At 38.3% G+C, this 22,119-nt stretch overlaps 2 protein-coding genes across 2 annotated transcripts in view; one reads left to right on the top strand and one right to left on the bottom strand.

Moving 5' to 3' along the window:
* The window catches only part of LOC140507472 (arylacetamide deacetylase-like 4), a 38,412-nt gene that overhangs the window by 9,810 nt on the left and 6,483 nt on the right, over window positions 1-22,119 (bottom strand). Inside the window, exon 2 of the mRNA XM_072615551.1 lies at window positions 492-708. Coding sequence (XP_072471652.1) covers window positions 492-708 — 217 coding nt within the window. The remainder of the gene's footprint in view (window positions 1-491; window positions 709-22,119) is intronic.
* LOC140508576 (transcription initiation factor TFIID subunit 11-like) lies at window positions 18,446-19,695 on the top strand. The gene is given in 1 exon segment (XM_072616503.1): window positions 18,446-19,695. A coding segment is annotated over 1 exon segment (651 nt). The 3' UTR covers window positions 19,097-19,695.

Raw genomic sequence — 22,119 nt, 5'->3', positions numbered from 1 at the left:
GAGCCTCACATAATAAGATCCCTAAAATTCCTTCCAGCACTAAATCCTATGATCCCATGGTGAAAAGTATATAAACACTTGTGTTTCAGGTGATGCGACTAAATCACCTTCTGTCCCAATTGGAAATATCCTCTATTTGCAAGAAATGCATGGGAGGAATGGAGGACCAAGATCTAATGACTATCTACCCACGCCGAGTCAGGAAGTGACTGTAGAAATTCTACTTATCCCCACAGACTTCTGTCTTTTGTTTTATCAAGGCTTAAAATTGAGTTGGATCACCTAACATATCAAGTCTGAAACCTTTGTGGGAGGGGGTGGGGGTTTCCCATGGTTTTGAAAACCACTGGATTTGTGGTCCTTGTGAAGAGCAACAGTTTCAAACATTCATGTTCACTACTTGACATACACATGGAGAACAAAGCTTGGAAATAGGGTGGGCCAACCATGGTTCTGCTCCTTTATTAAGCAAAAGGGAAATATTTTCTTACTCAGACTCCCAAATACAGTACCGCCTCCATGGAAAAAAATGATCCCACAACGGGGTCTTCCAGATGGTGCCTTTGGCTGATATAACCTCACAGGTATCGTCCCAAAGTACAGTTTGGTTACCACAACGTTAGGGTCATTCTTGTTTGGAATAATGTCTTGCAGAAAACGGATAAATTTTGGCATCGAGCAGATTCCCAGCTTCTCTAAAATTTCACCCTGTTAGAGGGAAAAGGGAATAATAAGAGTGGATGTTTATATAGCACATACTATGTGCTAAGCTCTTTATAGTTATCATTACATTTGATCCTTACAAGAACCCCGGAGAGTACTAGTATTAACCTATTTTATAGATAAGGAAATTGAAGCAGACAGAGCGTTAAGTGACTTGTCCAGGGTCACACAGCAAAGACATCTGTGTCACTGAATTGCAAAGTAGGGAGGGCAGAGAAAAGAAAGAGGTTAACGAAAGGAAACAAGTTATAGAAGGCTTTATAAGCCAACTAGAGGATTTTGTATTTTATCCTGGAAGCAATAAATAGAGAGTCACTGTAGTTGATGGAATAGAGGAGGGGATGGGTGACATGGACAACCCTGAACTTTAGAAAGATTTGATAACTGAGTGGAAGATGATTTGAGAGTGAACAGTGGAAAGACTTGAATCAGGGAGAACAAGTAGCAGTCAACTATGTCAATAGTTTAGGTGTGACATTATAATAACCTGCACCAAGGTGAAGACAGTGTCAGAGGAAAGAAGGGGCTCATACAAGAAATATTAGGAAGATAGAAATAACAAGATTTGGGAACTAATGATATGGGGAGAGAGTGAAGAATCAAAGATGATATAGGTTAAAAAGCAGGCAAGGCTGGTCAGTCAGTTGTTTATCCTTAATTTCAGAGGACCAACGGCATCATGGGGTGATATCTTGACTAGCACATGAATTGGATTTAAGTGAGGTAGAGTTGCTCCAAGTTGCCAACCTCACACTCTCTTTCAGAGTCATCAAAGCCTAATGGCAAGACAAAAGTCAAGACAGCTGTTAATGGCCCAGGATGCAGTGGATGACCTTGGCCTCTTCAACGTCTGGTTAAGCTCTAAGCTCTCCATAGTGCCTGCTTCATGGCCATTGGAACAAAATGTTCTCATCTACTCATTCTTCTGGGGGAGGTCTTCATATATTTGGGGTAGACATCCCCCTAATCACCACTGGTGTTTGAGGTCTGTTGGTTACCCCCATCCTGGCTTAGCCCATCTTCTGGAGAAGATTTTACCAGTTGGTCATGTACAGCTTCTTGGAGCCACAGCTGAGAGTTGTGTGAAAGGTGGACACCCAGAGTGGATGAGTAACCCTGGTACGTGGGGTATTCGGAGGGAATAGTAGCTCTGGTGTAAGGGCTTGCCAAGTCCATCTATAAACATTTATTAAGGACTAAGTGCTGAATATTGTACAAAGAGCTACAAAGAAAGGCAAAAGACAGTCCCTGCCCTCAAGGAGCTCCTAGTCTAATGGGGGAATAGCAATGCATAAACCATAGACAGGACAAACAGGAAATAATCGACAGAGGGAATGCACTAGAATTAAGAGGGTTTGGGGAAAGCTTCCTGTAGAAGGTGGAATTTTAATGAGGATTTAAAGGAAGTTAGGGAAGCCAAAAGGTGGAGACAGGGAGAGCCTTCCAGGTATGAGGGTGTGCCCAGAACTGAGAGATGGAGGGTCTTGTTAGGGTAACAAATGACAGCGTGCTGAGGGAAGGTCATAGATAAAGAACACTCCTCTACAGGTCAATGAGAGTCCAAGGACTAAAAGGTGAGAGAATGCAGCCACTTGGGCTTCAAGGTCTTCCAGTTCTGGGTGGCTTGAGGGAGACACAAACTTCCATAGATGAGCCAATGTGACCACAAGGGGTAAGGACCCCATCTTGCAGAAGAGAGGCAGCAGCCATGGTAGCCTAATGAAGGACCAAGAGAGAGCCCCCTCCAGGATTCCTGGAGTCAGAGGCAGAGTTGGCCCAACAGAGAATGGGAACCAAGGGGGACATACTGACCAGTTGCAAACCAGTACTGCTAGGAGCTAACAGTGAAAGCAACAGGAGGGTGGATATTCAAATGTTCAAGGCCATCAGACCTATTTCCCCTTGTTCCTTACCAAGAGATAGCCTAGGCGAGGCTGCCAGCTCTTCCCTGTGGCTGTCAAACCATATCTTTCCCACTTTGTTGGGAAGCAGGAGAAAGAAGAAAGGAGGAAAGTAAAGGAACCTAGAACCATCTCCTTCTGGCAGCCTGCAGATGGAAAAACTTGGAACCTGAAAGGATTGTTTTTCCTCTTTTTTTCTTAAAGTTGATAATTCAACCATGAGCTCTTTCAATAATAGCAAGTCATTGATGTAGCACTTTGAGGTCCATAAAGTACTTTACAAATACTATCTTTTACTGTGTTTTGTGTCCAAGCACATAGAATGTGAGGTTTGAGAGTAAGAAAAGAGAACTCATCCCTCCAAGGAACAAGACATATTTTCCTCAAGAAGTCAAGGTGTGGCCCAGAGATAGTGAGAGCAAAGAGAGAGTGTAATTTTGCTATTCTGAAATCAGTTCCCATGGTTCAGTGAATCCAAGATCTATATATGTAGCCCTGGTCTCTCTCCTGTGCTGCTTCTCACACTCTGAGGCACCCTGAGCCAGATGTCCCTTAAATATCACAAACTCAGTGTCCAAAGCTGAACTCACTCTCTCATCCCACAAACCCTCACCTCTCCTTATTCCTTATTGTTGAGAACACCACCAGCTCCCAGTCATCATGGCTCGCAAGAGTGGCACCATCTTCATTTTCACCCCTTTCATATATCCAGTCAATTGTCAAATCTGGTCACTTCTACCTTTACACTATCTCATCCCTTCTTCTCCACTCTGACAGTCACTGCCCTGTTCAGGTCCTCAACACGTCTTACCTGGACTATCAAATAGTGTTTCCAGGTGGTGAATACACCACCTGACCTGAAGTCAGGAACACTTGAATTCAAATTTGGCCAGAGACATTTATTAGTCCTGTGACCCTGGACAAGTCACTTAACTTCTGCTTGCCTCAGTTTCCTCATCTGTAGAATGAGGCTAATAATAGCACCTACCCCTTAGGGTTGCTGTGAGCATCAAATGAGATTTTAACGTGGTACCTGGCACATAGTAAGTACTACAATGTTGTTGTTTTTTAAAGTTTCTCCCCTCTAGCCCATGTTCCACCCAGCTACCAAAGTGATTCTTCTGAAGCACAGGTTTGGCTGTATCAACTCCCTACTCAAGAAACAACAATGGCTCCCTATTACTTCCAAGATCAAATATAAAATCTTACTGACATTTAAAGCTCTTCATAGCCCAGTTTTTCTTCTCTCCTTGAGCTCTGCAATCCAGGGACATTGATCTCGTTATTCCTCAAATACAACATTTCATATCTGACTTCCTGTCTTTGTGCCAGTTGGAATGTTCCATTCCTCACCCCCACCTTTTAGTTTCCTTTTTTACCTTGAATACTCTGATCAAATTCAACCTTTTGCCAAGACTTTTTCCTGGTTCACCAAGTTGCTAGTGCTTCCTCTAAAGATTAGCTTCTCTGTACTCCCCCACCCCCATCTACTCTGAATATACCTTGGATTTACCTAGTTCTGTCTAAGTTGTCTGACCCATTAGCACATGAGCTTCCTGAGGGCAATAACTGATTTTGCTTTCCCTAGTGATTATCTAGCCTATAGTAAGCACTTAATAAATGCTTGTTGACTGACTGAACAACTGAGTTTTCCAAAACATATACAGTTATCCCTTCCACATCAAAAAGGTTAGGGATGTGGCACCCCCATGATCAGGAAAATCTGTGTAAAATGTTTTGACCCTCCCTTTGTAACAGAGATTAAATGTGAACTATTATGAAATTAAAAAGTAAAATGTGCTGATATTCTACAATATCATATATATATACACATACATATTTATAGTGCATTTCTGAGCTTCTAAACTTTTTCTCTGTCATCTGCTGGCATTCACATATTGTCTATAGCTTCCTCAAAACTCCTTCAAAATTCCAATATAATTTCATATGCCAACCTGTGATATATCAAAACCATAATGGGGAAAGTCATGATGTGGAAGGCTATGAGTTCATGTTGTTGACCCTTGGATATTTTTTTTTAACTTGGACCTAATGTGAGAAAAGCTAGATAAAGGACTCACATGTTATGAAAAGCCTTTTTGCTACTTTTGCTGCTATTAGCTTCAAGAAACACTCAGGTCCCAGATAACACCAAAGAGCCCTACATACACCGTTCAATGAACACATAGACAGGCCCCTACAGTGTTGAAGGCTATTGTCCACCAGGTGGTGTTAGACTCAAGCCATCAGTCTCAGGATCTCTTCAAACAGGCATGCTAAGATCTTTACAAATTACTGTGCTTTCAAGAGTCATGAAAGAAAAACACCAAATTCTGTTCCAGTGAAACAACAGGATTAAGAGGGATTTATGAAGGCTTCTTGTAGAAGGCTTCTTAGATTTTAGCTGGGACTTAGAGAAAGCCAGGAAAGCCAAGAGATGAAGATGAAGGAGAATATTTCAGGCATGGCAGACAACCAGAGAAAATGTTGGGAGCTGAGAGATGGGTTATCTTGTTACAGGAGCAGCAAGAAGGATTGAAAAGTACATGCAAGGGAGTAAGATGTAAAAAGACTGGAAAAATAGAAGGGCTAGGTCATGAAGGACTTTGAATGCCAACCTCAGAATTTTGTGTTTGTTTCTGGAGGAGATAAAGGTTTTAGAGGATGAGTTCAGTTTTGAACGTGTTAAGCTTAAGATATCTATGGGATATCAAGTTCAAGATGCTCGTTCAATAGCAATCCAAGACTGGAGGTCAGTAGACAGGTTAAGGCTGAGCAAATAAATCTAGAAATCATCTGCATGGAGATAATTGTTGAATCAACGGGAGATACTGAGATCATCAAGTAAAAGAATAAAGAAGGAGAAGAGATAAGGACCCAGGCTGGAGCCTTGAGAGACTGATATGACCTGGATGAAGATGCAACAAAGGAGACTGAGAAGAATCAGGCAGAAAAATAAGATGGAGTGCCAACAGAAAACCTTGAGAGAAGAGAGTGATCAGTGGGGTCAAAGGCAGGTAAGAGGTCAAGAAAGATGAGGATTGAGAAAAAGCTAATTAGGGTTAGCAATCAAGAAAGGAATCAAGATGACAGAGTAGCAAGAAGGAGTGCAGTGAGGAATTCCCACCTCAAAAGAGAAGTTCCTCCAAACAGATCTAGAAAATGCAACAGACTGAACTCTGATAAAAAAATTCAGGAAAGTCACAGTGGCTCATTTTTCTAGCCTAGGTCAGCATAGGAAAATAGATCAAGAGACATGAGGAGTATCCAGGAGAGACAATTTAAAATTTATGGGCCTACCTGAAAGCTATGATCAAAAAAAGAGCCTAGACATCATCTTTCATGAAATTATCAAGGAAAACTGCCCTGAGATTCTAGAACCAGAAGGCAAAATAAGTATTCAAGGAATCCACAGATCACTGCCTGAAAGAGATCCAAAAAGAGAAACTCCTAGGAACATTGTGGCCAAATTCCAGAGTTCCCAGGTCAAGGAGAAAATATTGCAAGCAGCTAGAAAGAAACAATTCAAGTATTGTGGAAATACAATCAGGATAACACAAGATCTAGCAGCTTCTACATTAAGGGATTGAAGGGCATGGAATAGGATATTCCAGAAGTCAAAGGAACTAGGACTAAAACCAAGAATCACCTACCCAGCAAAACTGAGTATAATACTTCAGGGGAAAAATTGGTCTTTCAATGAAATAGAGGACTTTCAAGCATTCTTGATGAAAAGACCAGAGCTGAAAAGAAAATTTGACATTCAAACACAAGAATGAAGAGAAGCATGAAAAGGTAAACAGCAAAGAGAAGTCATAAGGGACTTACTAAAGTTGAACTGTTTACATTCCTATATGGAAAGACAATATTTGTAACTCTTGAAACTTTTCAGTATCTGGGTACTGAGTGGGATTACACACACACACATGCACACGCACATGCAAACACACATAGAGACAGAGTGCACAGAGTGAATTGAAGAGGATGGGATCATATTTTTAAAAAATGAAATCAAGCAGTGAGAGAGAAATATATTGGGAGGAGAAAGGGAGAAATGGAATGGGACAAATCATCTCCCATAAAAGAGGCAAGCAAAAGACTTTTTAGTGGAGGGAAAAAGAGGGGAGGTGAGCGAAAAACATGAAGTTTACTCTCATCACATTCCACTAAAGGAAGAAATAAAATGCACACTCATTTTGGTATGAAAACCTATCTTACAATTCAGGAAAGTGGGGGAGAAGGGGATAAGCAGGGTGGGGGGGATGATGGAAGGGAGGGCATGGGGAGGAGGGAGCAATTTGAGGTCAACACTCATGGGGAGGGACAAGATCAAAAGAGAGAATAGAAGTAATGGGGGACAGGATAGGATGGCGGGAAATATAGTTAGTCTTATACAACACGACTATTATGGAAGTCATTTGCAAAACTACACAGATATGGCCTATATTGAATTGCTTGCCTTCCAAAGGGAAGGGGTGGGGAGGGAGGGAGGAAGAGAATTTGGAACTCAAAGTTTTAGGAACAACTGTCGAGTACTGTTCTTGCTATTAGGAAATAAGAAATACAGGTAAAGGGGTATAAAAAGTTATTTGGCCCTACAGGACAAAAGAGAAGATGGAGACAAGGGCAGAGAGGGGTGATAGAAGAGAGAGCAGATTGGTGATAGGGGCAATTAGAATGCTCGGTGTTTCAGAGTGGGGGGAGGGGACAAAAGGGGAGAAAATTTCGAACCCAAAATTTTGTGAAAATGAATGTTAAAAGTTAAATAAATAAATATTAAAAAAAGAGAGAGAGAGACATGAGGAGTGAGGACTAGTATGGAGCATGGCAGTACCCAGAGAAAGCTTGTGAACTGAGGTAGCCTAGGGACATGTGTGAACCTGCACCTTTGTTGCCCTCCCAGTAGTTCTGGGTCACAGATCCAGGATAGACTAAGAGACTTGAGCCTACCACCACCACCATTTGCAATGGTCTAAGGTTCTGGGTGATATACCAAGAGAGGCAAACTCAGAAGCAAGCAATAGGAGTGCCCAGCCTCCAGCCCAGTCTGTAAAGGAAAACCCAGTGCAGGAATCCCAGACCAAAGGGAAATCTGCAGTTGCATAACTCTGAGCCAACAGAGCTTCCCTGACAGTGGTTGAGTCCATCAGGAATCTACTATTTCTCAGAAACAAGTCCAGGTCAGCAACTTGCAGAGCTCAGACAAGGAAGGCAGCACTCAGAGTATGCCCTAGATCAGACTACTTTGGGAGCACTGAAAGTTTTCAAGTCCTCAGCCAGAGATGTCCCTGAGATCTTGGAACAATACATCACTTAACAACCACCAAGAAAGCAGTAACAGGACGAACCCAGACCTTCTCTTCAGAAGTGCACAGAGTTTAGCCTTAACATCAAATCCAAAGTTTTAAAATAAACTAGAAGGATAAACAAGCAGAAAAAAAACCCATACAAAGCCACTGTGGTGAAAGGGACTCTCAAGACACAAGCCCCAAAAAGAACAGCTCAAAAATATCTACAAACTAAACCTAGAGGGAAAGCACAACTTTGACAAAATTCAGCTACAATTCAGCAAGACTTGGTTTTGTTTTTTTTTTTGTGGTTGTTGTTAGAGAAGTACATTTTTTTTTTCAATGACATGAGAGTTCTAAAGGAATAAATTGGTGGGAGGGGAGAGTTTTTCAGCTTGTTACAAAAAGCACAAAATCTTGCCCCTGCAACAAGATCTTTGAAAATTAGAATAAACCAAATAGAAGCAACTGACTCCATGAGACACCAAGAAATATTAAAAACAGTCAAAAAACTGAAAAATGGCAGCAAATTACCTAGAAAACAGATCAAGGAGAAGAATTGTAAGAATCAGTAGACTACCTGAAAGCCATGACCAAAAAAAGAGACATCATATTTAAAGAAATCTTCAAAATAAACTACCCAGATCTCTTAGAACAAAAGAACAAAATGGAGCCACTGATCACTTCCTAAAAGAGACATTAAATTGAAAACTTTGAAGAACATGATGGCCAAAATCAGAGTTTCCAGGTCAAAGAAAAAAACTTTGCAAGCAACCAGAATGCAAGAATTCAAGTACCAAGGAGCCACAGCCAGGATCACAAATAATTTAGCAGTCACCACTACAAAGGAGTGGATATCTTAGAATATGATATTTTAGAAGGCTTATGGGCTTACAGTCAATAATTACCCAGAAACGTGGAGTACAATGCTACAATGTGGGGAGTAGGGGAGAATGGAAGTTTAATGGTGGACTTCCAAGCAATCCTGATAAAAAGACCAGACCTGTGTAGAAACTCTGAGGTTCAAACACAGGAGTTTAGAGAAATGTAAAAAGTAAACATGCATGAACAATGATAAAGTACAAAACAATGGTAAACTGCTAACATTCAAATATGGGGAGACAAACTATCATCATCGGGGTCATAGAGGAAATCTAATTAGATAAGAGGACTGGAATTGGTTCTATTACGTCTTAATGATGTTAAGAGGAGAGTGAAAAGGAAGAGGAAGAAAAATACACTGGGGTGGTTCAGAAGGTTAGGGAAAACTATCTCATGATCAGGGTGCACAAGGATTATGCAAACAAGGAGGAGGGGGAAGGTTGACATTAGAACTTTACTGTCATCTGAACTAGTCAAAGGAGGGAAGAGTATGCACAAACAATTGGATACAGGAATATATATTTACTCAATAATGAAATAGAAGGGAAAGGGGGGAATTAGAGGGAAGGTAGATTAAGGGTAGGATTAGTCCTAAGCACAACAAACTCCAAGAATAGACAAAAATATTTGTAGATTTTTTTGAAGTAGTAAAGTTACAAAATCTGAGGGACTATCAATTAGGGAATGAATGAGCAAATTTCGATATATATGTGTGATAGCATACTATTGTGCTATAAGAAATGATAAAGATGGTTTCAGAGAAACCTAGGAAGACACATATGAACTGATGCAGAGCGAAGTGAACAGAACCACAACACTTTATACAATATAACAAAGACAAACAACTTTGAAAGAATTAGGAACTCTGATCATTGTAATGAACATCCACAATTCCAGAGGACTAGTGATGAAGCATGCTAGATGGCACAGTAGATGGTGCACAGAGCCTGGAGTCAGGAAGAAGTGAGTTCGAATCCAGCCCCTTACTGTGTGGCCCTAGCATGTCTCTTACCCTCTGTTTGACCTAATTTCCCCATCTGTAAAATGAGGATAATAGCGCCTACCTCCCAGGGTTGTTGTGAAGACCAAATAAGATAATTGTAAAGTACTTAACCACAGAACCTTATATGCAATAAGCCCTTTATAAATGTTAGCTATTATTATCATTGCTACTACTATTATTGTGCTGTCCACCTCTATATAGAGAGGTGAATGACTAAGAACATGAGACATATAGACACAATACACATATAAAAACATACGTATATGTATATGTACATATATACATATAAATACATACACACATGTATCTGTTTATATATGTGTGTATGCATATATACGTGTGTGTATTTGAATATGACCCATGCAAAAATTTGTTTCACTTAAACATACATCTCTGTAAGAACTTTGCTTTTTCTTCATTCTCATTAGGACTAAGGATAGGAAGAGAATGCAGATTTTGGATTATTGAAGAAAATGAAATTTTTTTAATAGTCAATTAAGGGATCATCATTGTTACTAAACCAGAACTTCTGGGTCACATGAACAATTAAGTGGAAGACTAAACATTTTCTCTAATCTCCATGACCTTTCAGACTTCTCTAAAACAGAAATGATGTGCCAAAGATAAAGTAACTTTAGCTGCCTCCATGGTCTAGGACACCCTGAATCCAAAAGAAGCTAAAAAAGTCATAAATGTATGAACTGACAAATATTAACCCTGAGTTCTCAGCACTTCTCAGCAGGGAGGCTGCACTAGCAGACATAAGGACATGTCACAGGCTTACAACAAAACTTGCCCCTATATTCAAGTCCCAACCATCCCTTTTCTAGTGTCAGGGAAATCCTGACCCCAGGTTGCAGAAGTTTGCTCAGGCATTGACAGACAACTTGACCATAGCCTTTCAGGAGCAAAAGCTTGCTGGGTGACTGAAACCCCATTGTATCAGTGCTACCACAGTCTGACCTGATGCTGCCAGGGAAAACAGTACTGCAAAACTCTGAACTGCCAGTCCTGGGAAAACAGATTTTGAACTACTGGTACCAGGCCAGAGATCTGAGGAGCAGAGAGAGTGAGATAGGTCACCATGACAGAATACCATGTGTGTTGGCATGAGGTACATACTCCATCAAGCCTCGAAAAGAACGTAACATCCAACCAGGGTCAGTTCTCATCACTCACAATTAAGTTAGGGCAGATACAGGTTAGTGAACCATAAATTTCCCAAGCTGGGAGGAAAATGAAATACTTTAAGATACAGACCCCAAGGAAACCACAATCAGAGAGGAAGGAGTCAGAAAGTAAATAATAGAGCAAATAATGGGGGAAGAGGATGAAATTACCAAAGATTTCAGAAAGAAGAAAATTAGAAGACATTGAACATAAACAGATAAATTGACAAGTAAAACATTAACTACAGAAGGAAATATGGCTTCCAGATCTAGTCAACAGCTTCAGCCATCTATAAATAAATATTTCAAAACCATAGAAGATGCTCTAACTACTTGATAAGAGAGAGGACTCTGGAATTTGAGAAGAACATGAAACTATTGTATGCTATTCCTGGGTGTTTTAAAAGAGAGATGATAATTATGAGAACTGAATTAATATCCTACATAGCAAAAACAATGAATAGAAAAACTAGAATCTATAATGGAAAGCTTCACCAAAGAAACAAAAGGGAAAACAATATATCGAGAATGCAGATACACAAAAAATGAATGACAACCTAGAAGAAGAAAAACAAAAAGAATTACATTAAAATAAAATATGCTTACTCTGCAAACAAAACAAATTCATCTCAAAGACAGGATACATAGATACAACCTAACAATCATGTATCTCCCAGAAGACCATGACAGGACAAAAAAAAAAAATAACACCATAAAGAAGAAAATAATAAAAAGGAACTACCCAGAACTTTTGAATATAGAAAATGAAATTTTTCAAAAAAACCCAAAAACTCCAAAGGTATAAACTCCAAGAAACATTGTGGTTAATTTTAACAATTCAATTCAAAAACAAGTTCTGCAAATCATTAGGGGAAAAGAAAAATGAAAGTGCATTTGAATAATGCAAGACTATTCTGTATCCACTAGAAAATGTGGAAGAGAATGGAATATTGTTGTCCTTGGTTCTCAAAGAGGAACAAAATAACATCACTATACTAGAGTCAAGTTACAGAGTGTCTAACTGTAGCTGATCAGACCAATATGAGCTCAGAATGCTCTACCACAGGTCAGGCACAAATGGTCCATGTGAACACTTGGGGTGGATTCTCTACATTTGCGCATCTTATTTCTTTTCAGCTACTTTAATTCTCCTTTGCTTATAGTGCACAGCACCTTTTCCAATGAGGGCACACCATGCTGGGCAGTCCTGTACCAGTGTCTTCCATGCCACACAATCAGTTTCAAAGTTCTTAGAAGAGATCTTGAGAGTGTCTTTGTATTGCTTTTTCTGGCCACCATGTGAGTACTTGCCCTGTGTGAGTTCTCCATAAAACTGGTCTTTTTGGCAAGCATAATTTGGCATTCAAACCATGTGACCAGGTCATAGAAGTTGAGCTCTTAAGAAAGTAGAGTTTGAATGCCTGACAGTTTAGTTTGAGAAAGGACCTCAGTGTCTGGTGTCTAATCTTGCCAGGTGATCTTCAGAATCTTCCTAAGACCGTTCACATGGAAGTGATTCAGTTTCCTGGCATGGCACTGGCATACTGTCCAGATTTTACAGGCATACAACTATGAGGTCAGCACAGCAGTTCTGTAGACCTTCAATTTGGTAGTCAGTCAAATACCTCTTCTGTCCCATACTTTCCTTTGGAGCCTCCCAAATACTGAGCTAGCTCTGGCAATGTATGCGTCAACCTCGTTATCAATGTGTATATCCTTGGAAAGTCCCATACCAAGGTAAGTGACCTTATCCACAGCATTCAAAACTTCTCCATTTGCTGTAACTTAGGTTCCACATATGGATGGTATAGTGCTGACTGACGGAGCACCTGTGTTTTCCTGGTGTTAATTGTTAGGCCAAAATTAGTGCACTCACTAACTTAGAGGGAAACTTGAACCAACGTACAGTTGTCTACAGTGGAGCAGAAAAGCAGTGGGCAGCTTTCAGAGATTTGGTGTACAGCACTGCATTTGTTCATCTAAGTCAGAACACTCACAAACACCAAGACTGGTTTGACAAAAATTATGGGGAAATTCAGAAGCTGCTAAATTAAAAAAAGAGAGAGAGAGAAAACTTTACAGAACTTTACTTGCAGGATAGTTCATCTATCCCTAAGAAGGCAGCATTTAATTCCATCAAAAGCAAAGTACAAGCAAAGCTTAGAAAGATGTAGGATTCTTTACTCAGTAAGAAGGCAGATGAAATTTATGCTGACATCAACAATCCAAAGTGTTTTTATGATGCCCTAAAGTTTATTTATGGGCCAAAGATCCATGGTGCATCTCAACTACTCAATGCTGATAGAGCCACACTGATTGGTGATAAGGATATGATTCTGAAGAGATGAGCTGAACACATTCATATGTTCTGAAAAGACTGTGATCAATCAATGCTGAAACCATTGACTATTTGCCACAGGTTGAAGTCAGTTCCTCCCTAGCTGAAGAATCCTACAATATGCTATTTACAAGAAACATATCTGAAGCACAGAGAAACACACAGAGTAAAGGCTGGAGCAGAACCTATGTTTTGCTTTAGCTGAAGCAAAAAAAAACAAAACAAAACGGTGATGGTGATCATGATCTCAGACGAAGCAAAAAAAAACTAGATTTAATTAAAAGAAAAAAGAATGGAAACTATGTCTTGCTAAAAAAAAAACTATTATAGACAACAAAGTAATATCAATACTAAACATATGGGCACAAAATAGTATAGCATCTAAATTTTTAAAGGAGAAGTTAAGTTACTGGATGAAATAGACATTAAAACTATAGTAGTGGCAGACCTCAACTGTCCCCTATAAGAACTAGATCAAACTGTTCCAAATCAAACCAAAAATAAACATGAAGGAAGTTAAGGAGGTAAATAGAATTTCATAAAGTTAGAAATGATAGATCTCTGGAGAAAATTGAATGGGATTAGAAAGGAATGTACTTTTTTTCTAGGCAGTACATGCCACCTACACAAAAACTGACCAAATATTAAGGCATAAAAATCTCACAATCAAATGCATAATGGCAGAAATATTAAATGCATCCTTTACAGATCATGATGCAATAAAAATTATATGTAATGAAGGACCATGGAAAAATAGACTAAAATTTAACTGGAATGTAAATAATCTAATCCTAAAGAATGAGTGGGTCAAACAAAAATCATAGAAATAATAAATAATTTTATTAAAGAGAATGACAACAATGAGAAAACATACCAAATTTTATGAGTTGCAACCAAAGCAGTACTGTGGGGAAAACTTATATCTCTAATTGCTTATATCAATAAAATAGAAGAAAAGCAGATCAATGAATTAGATGTGCAACTAAAAAAATTTAGAAAAAGAACAAATTAAAAATATCCAATTAAACACCAAATTGACAATCCTGAAACTCAAAGAAAAGAAGAACAAAATTGAAAACTATCAAACTAATAAATAAAGCTAGAAGTTGGTTTTAGGGAAGGAAAAGAATAAAATAGATAAGCCATTGGCTAATTTGATTTAAAAAAGGAAAGAAAACCAAATTACATGTATCAAAAATGAAAGGGATGAATTCACCCCAAATAAAGAGGAATTTAAAACAATTATTAAGAATTTTTCTGCCCAACTATAAACAAATAAATCTGACAATCTAAGTGAAATGGATAAATATTTACAAAAATATAAATTGTCCAGATTAACAGAAAGGAAATAGAATACTTCAATAAACCCATCCTAGAAAAAGAAATGGAAGAAGCCATCAATGAACTCCCTAAGGAAAAATCTCCAGGGCCAGATGGATTCACAAGTGAATTCTACCAAACATTTAAAGAACAATTAATCCCAATAACTTATAAACTATTTGGAAAAATAGACAAACAAGTCCTATAAAATTCCTTTTATGACACAATTATGATGCTGATACCTAAACCAGGAAGAGCTAAAACTGATAAAGAAGACTATAGACCAAAATTTTAAAATAACACACTGGTAAGGAGATCACAGAAATGTATCACAAGGATCATATACTATGACCCAGGTGGGATTTATACCAAGAGTGCAGGGCTAGTTCAATATAAGAAAAAGAGTCAGCATAATTGTCCATATCAATAACAAAACCACCAGAAATCATACGGTTATCTCAATAGTTGCAGAAAAAATCTTTTGGCAAAATACAGCACCTGTTCCTATTAAAAACACTAGAGAGCATAAGAATCAATGGAGCTTTTCTTAAAATGATAAGTAATATCTATCTAAAACCATCAGCAAGTATTATCTGTAATAGGGATAAACATGGAGCCTTCCTAGTAAGATCACGGGTAAAGCAAGGATGCCCATTATCACCCCTATTATTCTATTTGTACTAGAAATGCCAGTGATATTAATAAGAGAAAAAAATTAAAGGAATTAGAATAGTCAGTGAGGAAAGAACCTTTCAGATGATATAATGGTATACTTAGAGAATTCTAGAGAATCAAGTAAAAACTTCTTGAAATCATCAATAATTTTAGGAAAGTTACAGAATATAAAATAAATCCACATAAATCATCAGCATTTCTATATATTACCAACAAAACTCAGCAACAAGACACCTGATCATGGTATGACTTCAAAAAGTAAAATCATTCTGGAAAAGCTAAAAAGAGTAATTAATGTATATAAATGAGGTGCAAGAGGAAGAACCAACACAAAGGAATTAAGTGGGAAGGAGAGCTGTTAGTTCTAGAAACCTACTTTCATTGGGAATGAGTTCAAGAGGGAACAATAACTATACATCTAGAATAGTATAAAAATCTACTAAATTTAGAAAGAAATCAAACACTAAGGAGATAGGGAGGGGGGAGAGGAAAAGGGAGGACTCTTTGGAGGGAAGGATGAGGAAATAGGTTAAAGAGTGATATAGAAGGGTATTTAGATTAATGGGAATGAGAGGATAAGAGAGGGTTCATTGGAGGAGTGGTAGATTAAGTAATAGGCGGCAAGGTAGCAGGCAGAAGTAAAGTAGAATCAGGAGGGATAGGAAATAAGAGATACAAACAAACATAAAAACAAAGATTAGGAGTAGAATTTGTTAGGGAAAAATATATGTTTATATATGCATGTATGTGTATGTGTATGTATATATCTATATATAAGTATATCAATGCTCAATTGTAGCCTCTGGGAGGGAGAAGAGGATGGGGGAAAAAAGAACAAAGTAAAAAGTGTACAGCAGGGAACAAAAGAAAACCTACAAGGAAGCAAAGAAAAAAATGGCCAGCTCTCAACACAACACATAGTACTTGTTACATAGACTTTCTAGAAATAGAAATTTATTGTTATATATTTTTAATTCTCTCTTATGTTCTGCTGTGCACATTTTTTCTTTTCTTATTTTATATTTAAGTTTTAATATTCACATTTATATTCCTTTTTTCTTTTCTTTTTATGTATTTAAGTTTTAGTATTTAAGTCTAAAATAAAAAGATTAAAAATGTTTTAAAAGAACCAGAACTGTCCAAATGGTAAAAGAGGTATAAAAATCTCACTGAAGAAGAATATAACTCTTTAAAAACTAGAATTGGTCAAATGGAAGCTAACAATTACATAAGACACAAAAAAAGTGATATGTCAAAAAGTCTAAAAATAAAAAATATTAAATATCTCATAGAAAAAACAACAGACCTAGAAAATAGATTGAAGAGGGATAATTTAAGAATCATTGGACTACCTGAAGACCATGATCACAATTTGTTCATCAACCACAAATAAAAGATACAAGATTTAAATGGAGACTTAATAATAAAAACTTCAATAATGAATGGGTCATTAAATAAATCACAGAAATAATAACCACTTAGAAGAAAATTGTAATGATGAAATATGACACCAAAATTTCTGGGATGCAGCTATATCAGTCCTGGGGGAGGAAGAGAGGGAATCATATCCTTATAATATATATCAATAAAATTGAAAGAGAAGATTAATGAACTGAATCTTTTTCAAAAATTTTAAAAATTAAATAAACCTAGGAGATATTTAAAAATTAGAAGTAAAGAGATAAAGTGGAACAAAAAAGCCATAGAAATTATGATTAAAACTAAAAGGTAGTTCTTTGAAAAGACTAATAAAAGTGATAGAATTTTAGCTAATCTGATTAAAAAGAGCAGAAAATAAAAACAAAAAATTAGCAAATGAGCAAGATGCATTACCATACCAATCAAACTACCAAAAAATTATTTTACAGAGCTAGAAAAAAATAATACTAAAATTCATCTGGAAGAACAAAAGGTCCAGAATGTCAAGGGAATTAATGGAAAAAAATGCAAGGGAAGGTGGCCTAGCCATATTAGATCTTAAATTATATTATAAAGCAGCAATCATCAAAACTACTTGGTAATGGCAAAGAAATAGAGTGGTGGATCAATGGAATAGGTTAGGTACACAGGACACAGTAGTCAATGACTATAGTAATCTACTGTTTGATAAACCCAAAGACTCCAGCTTCTGGGACAACAACTCACTATTTAACAAAAACTTCCAGGGAAACTGGAAAATAATATGGCAGAAACTAAGCATAGACCAACATCTTATGCCATATACTAAGATCAAGTCAAAATGGATACACAATTTAGATATAAAGGCTGTAAGTAAACTAGGAGTACACAGAATAGTTTACCTGCCAGATCTATGGAGAAGGCAAGAATTTATGACCAAATGAGATAGAGAACATTATGAAATGCAAAAATATATAATTTTGATTACATTAACATGAAAAGTTTTGGCACAAACAAAACCAATGCAACCAAGATGACAAGGGAAGCAGAAAGCTGGGAAACAATTTTTACAGCTAGTGTCTCTGATAAAGGCCTCATTTCTAAAATATCATAGAGAACTGAGTGAAATTTATAAGAATACGAGTCATTCCCCAACTGATAAATGGACAAACAATGTGAACAGGCAGTTTTCAGATGACTAAATTCAAGCTTTCTGTAGTCATACAAAAAAGTGCTCTAAATCACTATTGATTAGAAAAATGCAAATCAAAACAACTCTGAAGTACCATACCACACCTATCAGATAGGCTAACATGAGAAAACATAAAATGATAAATGATGGAGAAGATGTAGGAAAATTGGAACCCTAACACATTGTTGGTGGAATTGTGAACTTATTCAACCATTCTGGAAAGCAATTTGGAACTATGCCCAAAAGGCTTTGATCCAGCAATGCCACTTCTAGGGCTGTGTTCCAAAGAGATCACAAAAATGGGAAAAGGGTCTACATGTACAAAAATATTTATAGCAGCTCTTTTTATGGTGACCAAGAACTGGAAATTCAGGGGATGCCCATCAGTTGGGGAATGGCTGAACAAGTTGTAGTATATGGAACATAATGGAATACTATTGAGCTATGAGAAATGATGAGTAGCTGTTTTGCGCGGCCGGCCCGGCTCTGGGGGCCCTGGCCTGGCCTGGTGGGAAGGTTCCGCGCTTTCCTCCTGCTCGCGGGCTCCGGGCCCGCGATGGACGGGCCCGATGAAGGGTCGTCGGAGAAGGCGGCGATGGGCCCCGCGTCAGACGAGGCGGCGGTCTTTACCGCTGCCGCCACCCTTGAGCCCTTCCCGGGAGCTGCCCGGCCGCCCGACGCCGCCCTGGAGGAGACGGACTGGGAGGGGAGTGGGGACTCCAAGGAGGCTGCGGCCGAGGACGCCGAGGGCCAGGAAGAATCAGATTTAACAGGAACTGGAAGGGAGGACTAATCGTTTCTTCCTCCTGCAGCCAAGAAGGTGAAGATAGAAACTAAAGAGAGGAAAGAGAAAAAGCACAAAGTAGAGGAAAATGAAATTCAGAAGATGCAAATCCTGGTTTCTTCCTTTTCTGAAGAACAACTAAACCGCTATGAAATGTACCGTCGATCAGCATTCCCTAAAGCTGCTATTAAACGGCTGATCCAGTCTATTACTGGCACCTCGGTATCTCAGAATGTCGTCATTGCTATGTCAGGCATTTCTAAGGTATTTGTCGGGGAAGTGGTAGAAGAAGCTTTGGATGTGTGTGAGAAATGGGGAGAGCTGCCACCACTACAGCCTAAACACATGCGGGAAGCTGTTCGAAGGCTGAAGTCAAAGGGGCAGATTCCTAACTCAAAGCACAAAAAAATCATTTTTCACTAGGTCAAGGAACTTCCTAAGCTGTACTACTAAAAATGGAAGAACTGACTTCCATACTTCCTTCTACTGAGGCATTGTGCAGTTTGTTGCTCAGATGTCCCAGTCCTTTAAGGACATCGTGATTGGACATCTGCCCCCAAATCTTCAAGCTTAGTTACCTGGTAGAGAAGTGCAGCCATTTTCAGATTTGTTTCCTATCAATGTAGGACCATTTAGTTCAGGATGTGATTGGTGATAACTTTTACTTGGTTAACTGAAAAGAGGAAGTGTCCTTACATATAGACCCCACGTTACACAAGCATACAATGGGTAAAACTCTTCTAAGGATCAATCTTCTTGATTAATCTCAAGAGTACTTTCTTTTGCAAGTTTCACGTTGGAACCCGAAACTGCTACCCTCAGGGTTTCAGATCTGGTTTGAAGTTGATAATAGGCTAGAAATTTCTAACTTGTAAAATGCGACAGTTCAGTTTACAATGTTAGCAATTGGTAGAATGACATAATAGTTTTATTCCCTTGTAAAAATTAAACATTATCATGTGGTTTTAGTATATGATCATTAAACTATTTTCTAACTTGGGAAAAAAAGAAAAAAAAAGAAATGATGAGTAGGCAGACTTCAGAAAAATCTCATAAGACTTATATGAACTGATGTTGAGTGAAGTGAGTGGAACCAGGAGAATATTGTACACAGTAACAGCCACATTGTATGATGACTACCTTTGATAAACTTCCCTCTTCTTAGCAATGCAAGGGTCTAAGATAACTTCAGTACTCATAATAGAAAATACTGTCCACATCCAGAAAAAGAACTATGGAGTCTGAATGTAAATTGAAGCATATTTATTATTTGCTCTCTCTTTCATTTTTTTTTTTTTTGGTTTTTCCTTTTTTGTGGCTTCTCCCATTGGTTCTAATTCTTTTTTACAACATGACTAATGTGAAAATAGGTTTAATATGAATTTATATGTAGAACCTCTATCAAATTAAATGCCATCTTGGGGGGGGGGAGGCAGAGATGGGGAGAAAATTTGGAACTTAAAATCTTATGGAAGTGAATGTTTAAAACTAAAAAGAAATATTTTTTAAAAATGTAAACCTTGAGAATGAGATGTAAAATATCCATGTTTGGGGACATTAGAATATTTTGCATAGGCTTTCTTCTCTGGGTGTGATTGAAGTCTGCAGGTACTCTAAAGCTAGCAGGGACTGATCTCACCAGAGATTAGAAGGAGAAGGACTGGAGCTATTGAAGACATAATAAAATTACAAGATGAAGTAAATACTACTTCTGATGAGCTATCAATTTGAAAACAAATACTAATAGTTGATAATAAAATACTTTTAAATGAGGAAGTTGCTAGCTAGGAGGATGGATGTATCAAATAAAGATTTTTTTTCAATATGGGAAAAACCATAGGTATATTTATATGTAGAAGGGAAGCAGCCTTTAGACAGGGAGAAATTAAAGATAAGAGAGAGTGGGAATGACAGAGGAGGCAATCTGCTGGAGAAGCCAGAATGAAATGTGGTCACTTGTACTTGTAGAGGGGTTCCTTTTGCCAAGGAGAAGGGCTCCTTCTTCATATGAGACTGGGGTGGAGAAAGCAGAGGAAGGCATTGTAGTGATGTAAGATGAGGAGGAAAAAACAAGAACTCTCGGTGGATGGGCTCATTCTTTTCAGTAAAATATGGGGCAAGGTTTTCAGCTAAGAGGATGAAAGGTTGAGCCATAGGAGGTTTGGGGAGAGATAAAAAGCTTTGGAAAAGCCATTGTGGCCAATAAGGAAGATGTAAAAGGATCTCACCTTGCCATAGTGAGGAGTCAGCTGAGATCAAGTAACAAATTTGCAATGGACCCAGTGAGAATGGTTTTGTGATTTTCTCCATCTCTGTTCAGCAACAAATAACTGTCCTATATCCTTGGTTGCATTATTTTCATGCTCTGCCCTTGAGATGTCAGTGGGCTCTTGTCTAATTCTTATGACTTTGAACACAGTAAAGAAATCAGAATATTGGCATATGCTATATTGACAAATTACTGCGGTCAGTCAATAAACATTTATTAATCACCTACTATGTGCCAGGCGCTATGCTAAGCATTGAGAATAAAATCTATAAAAATTAGAAAGGCAGTCATTGCCCTCAAAAAAATTTACAATCTGATGGGAAAAGACAATACTTAAAAGGAAGCTGAAACACAGGTTGGTGGTGGGTGGGAGGTATGTAACATAGGGGTATGATGGCAAAGACCAAAGCAGTGCAGCCAGGTGAGAAATGAAGAAGATGGCTGGGCTGGGTACCCTCCTTAAATGGAAGTTCTAGGTGGGGTTGTTCACTGCCACATTCTCAGTCAGAGGGAGGGACCACAAGAGTAGGGGTCACTGACAAGGTGTAAGTTCCAGAGCTAAAGTGATCTCGTAGGATAATGAGGTTCCTGGGCTATGATGGCAAAGTCTGGAGGAGTACAGTCATATGGAAAATTAGACACTAGTATATTTATTGACTAAAACCATTTTGAGAATGTTCTTTGAGTCAGTCAGGCTACAAGCATTTATTAAGTGTTTACTATGTACCAGGCACTGTGTTAAATACTGGGGATAAAAAGAAAGAAAGAACCCCTTGGGTAGATAACAAATTTATGTTACATGATCTCAATGGAGATCTGGAGGAAGGATGCATATTTATCTAATCTAGAAGACCTAGAAATGTCGTGTTTCTTTCATGTATTCTACCCATTCTATCTCACAATTTCCAGAGCACATAGAATGATGGACCTGGAGTTAGAAAAGAGTTTGGAGCTCATCCAGTCCAAACCCCCATTTTACAGTGACAAAACTAAAAAACCAGGGATTAAGTGATTTGTCAAAGGTCACGCAGCAAGTCAGTGCCCAAGTAAAAATTCCAACCTGGGTCTCCCAGTTCCCCATTCAGCTCACTTTCTACAATTCCAGTGACATGAATTTCACAATCCTTGTCACCAGGGGCTTCTGGAGGTCTGGAGATGGTTTTGATTTTACTGTAGT

This window comes from Notamacropus eugenii, chromosome 5, assembly GCF_028372415.1.
Source record: "Notamacropus eugenii isolate mMacEug1 chromosome 5, mMacEug1.pri_v2, whole genome shotgun sequence".
Classification (NCBI taxonomy): Eukaryota; Metazoa; Chordata; class Mammalia; order Diprotodontia; family Macropodidae; genus Notamacropus; species Notamacropus eugenii.
The sequence above is the reverse complement of the archived record's forward strand: the minus strand, read 5'-3'. Positions and strand labels throughout refer to the sequence as shown.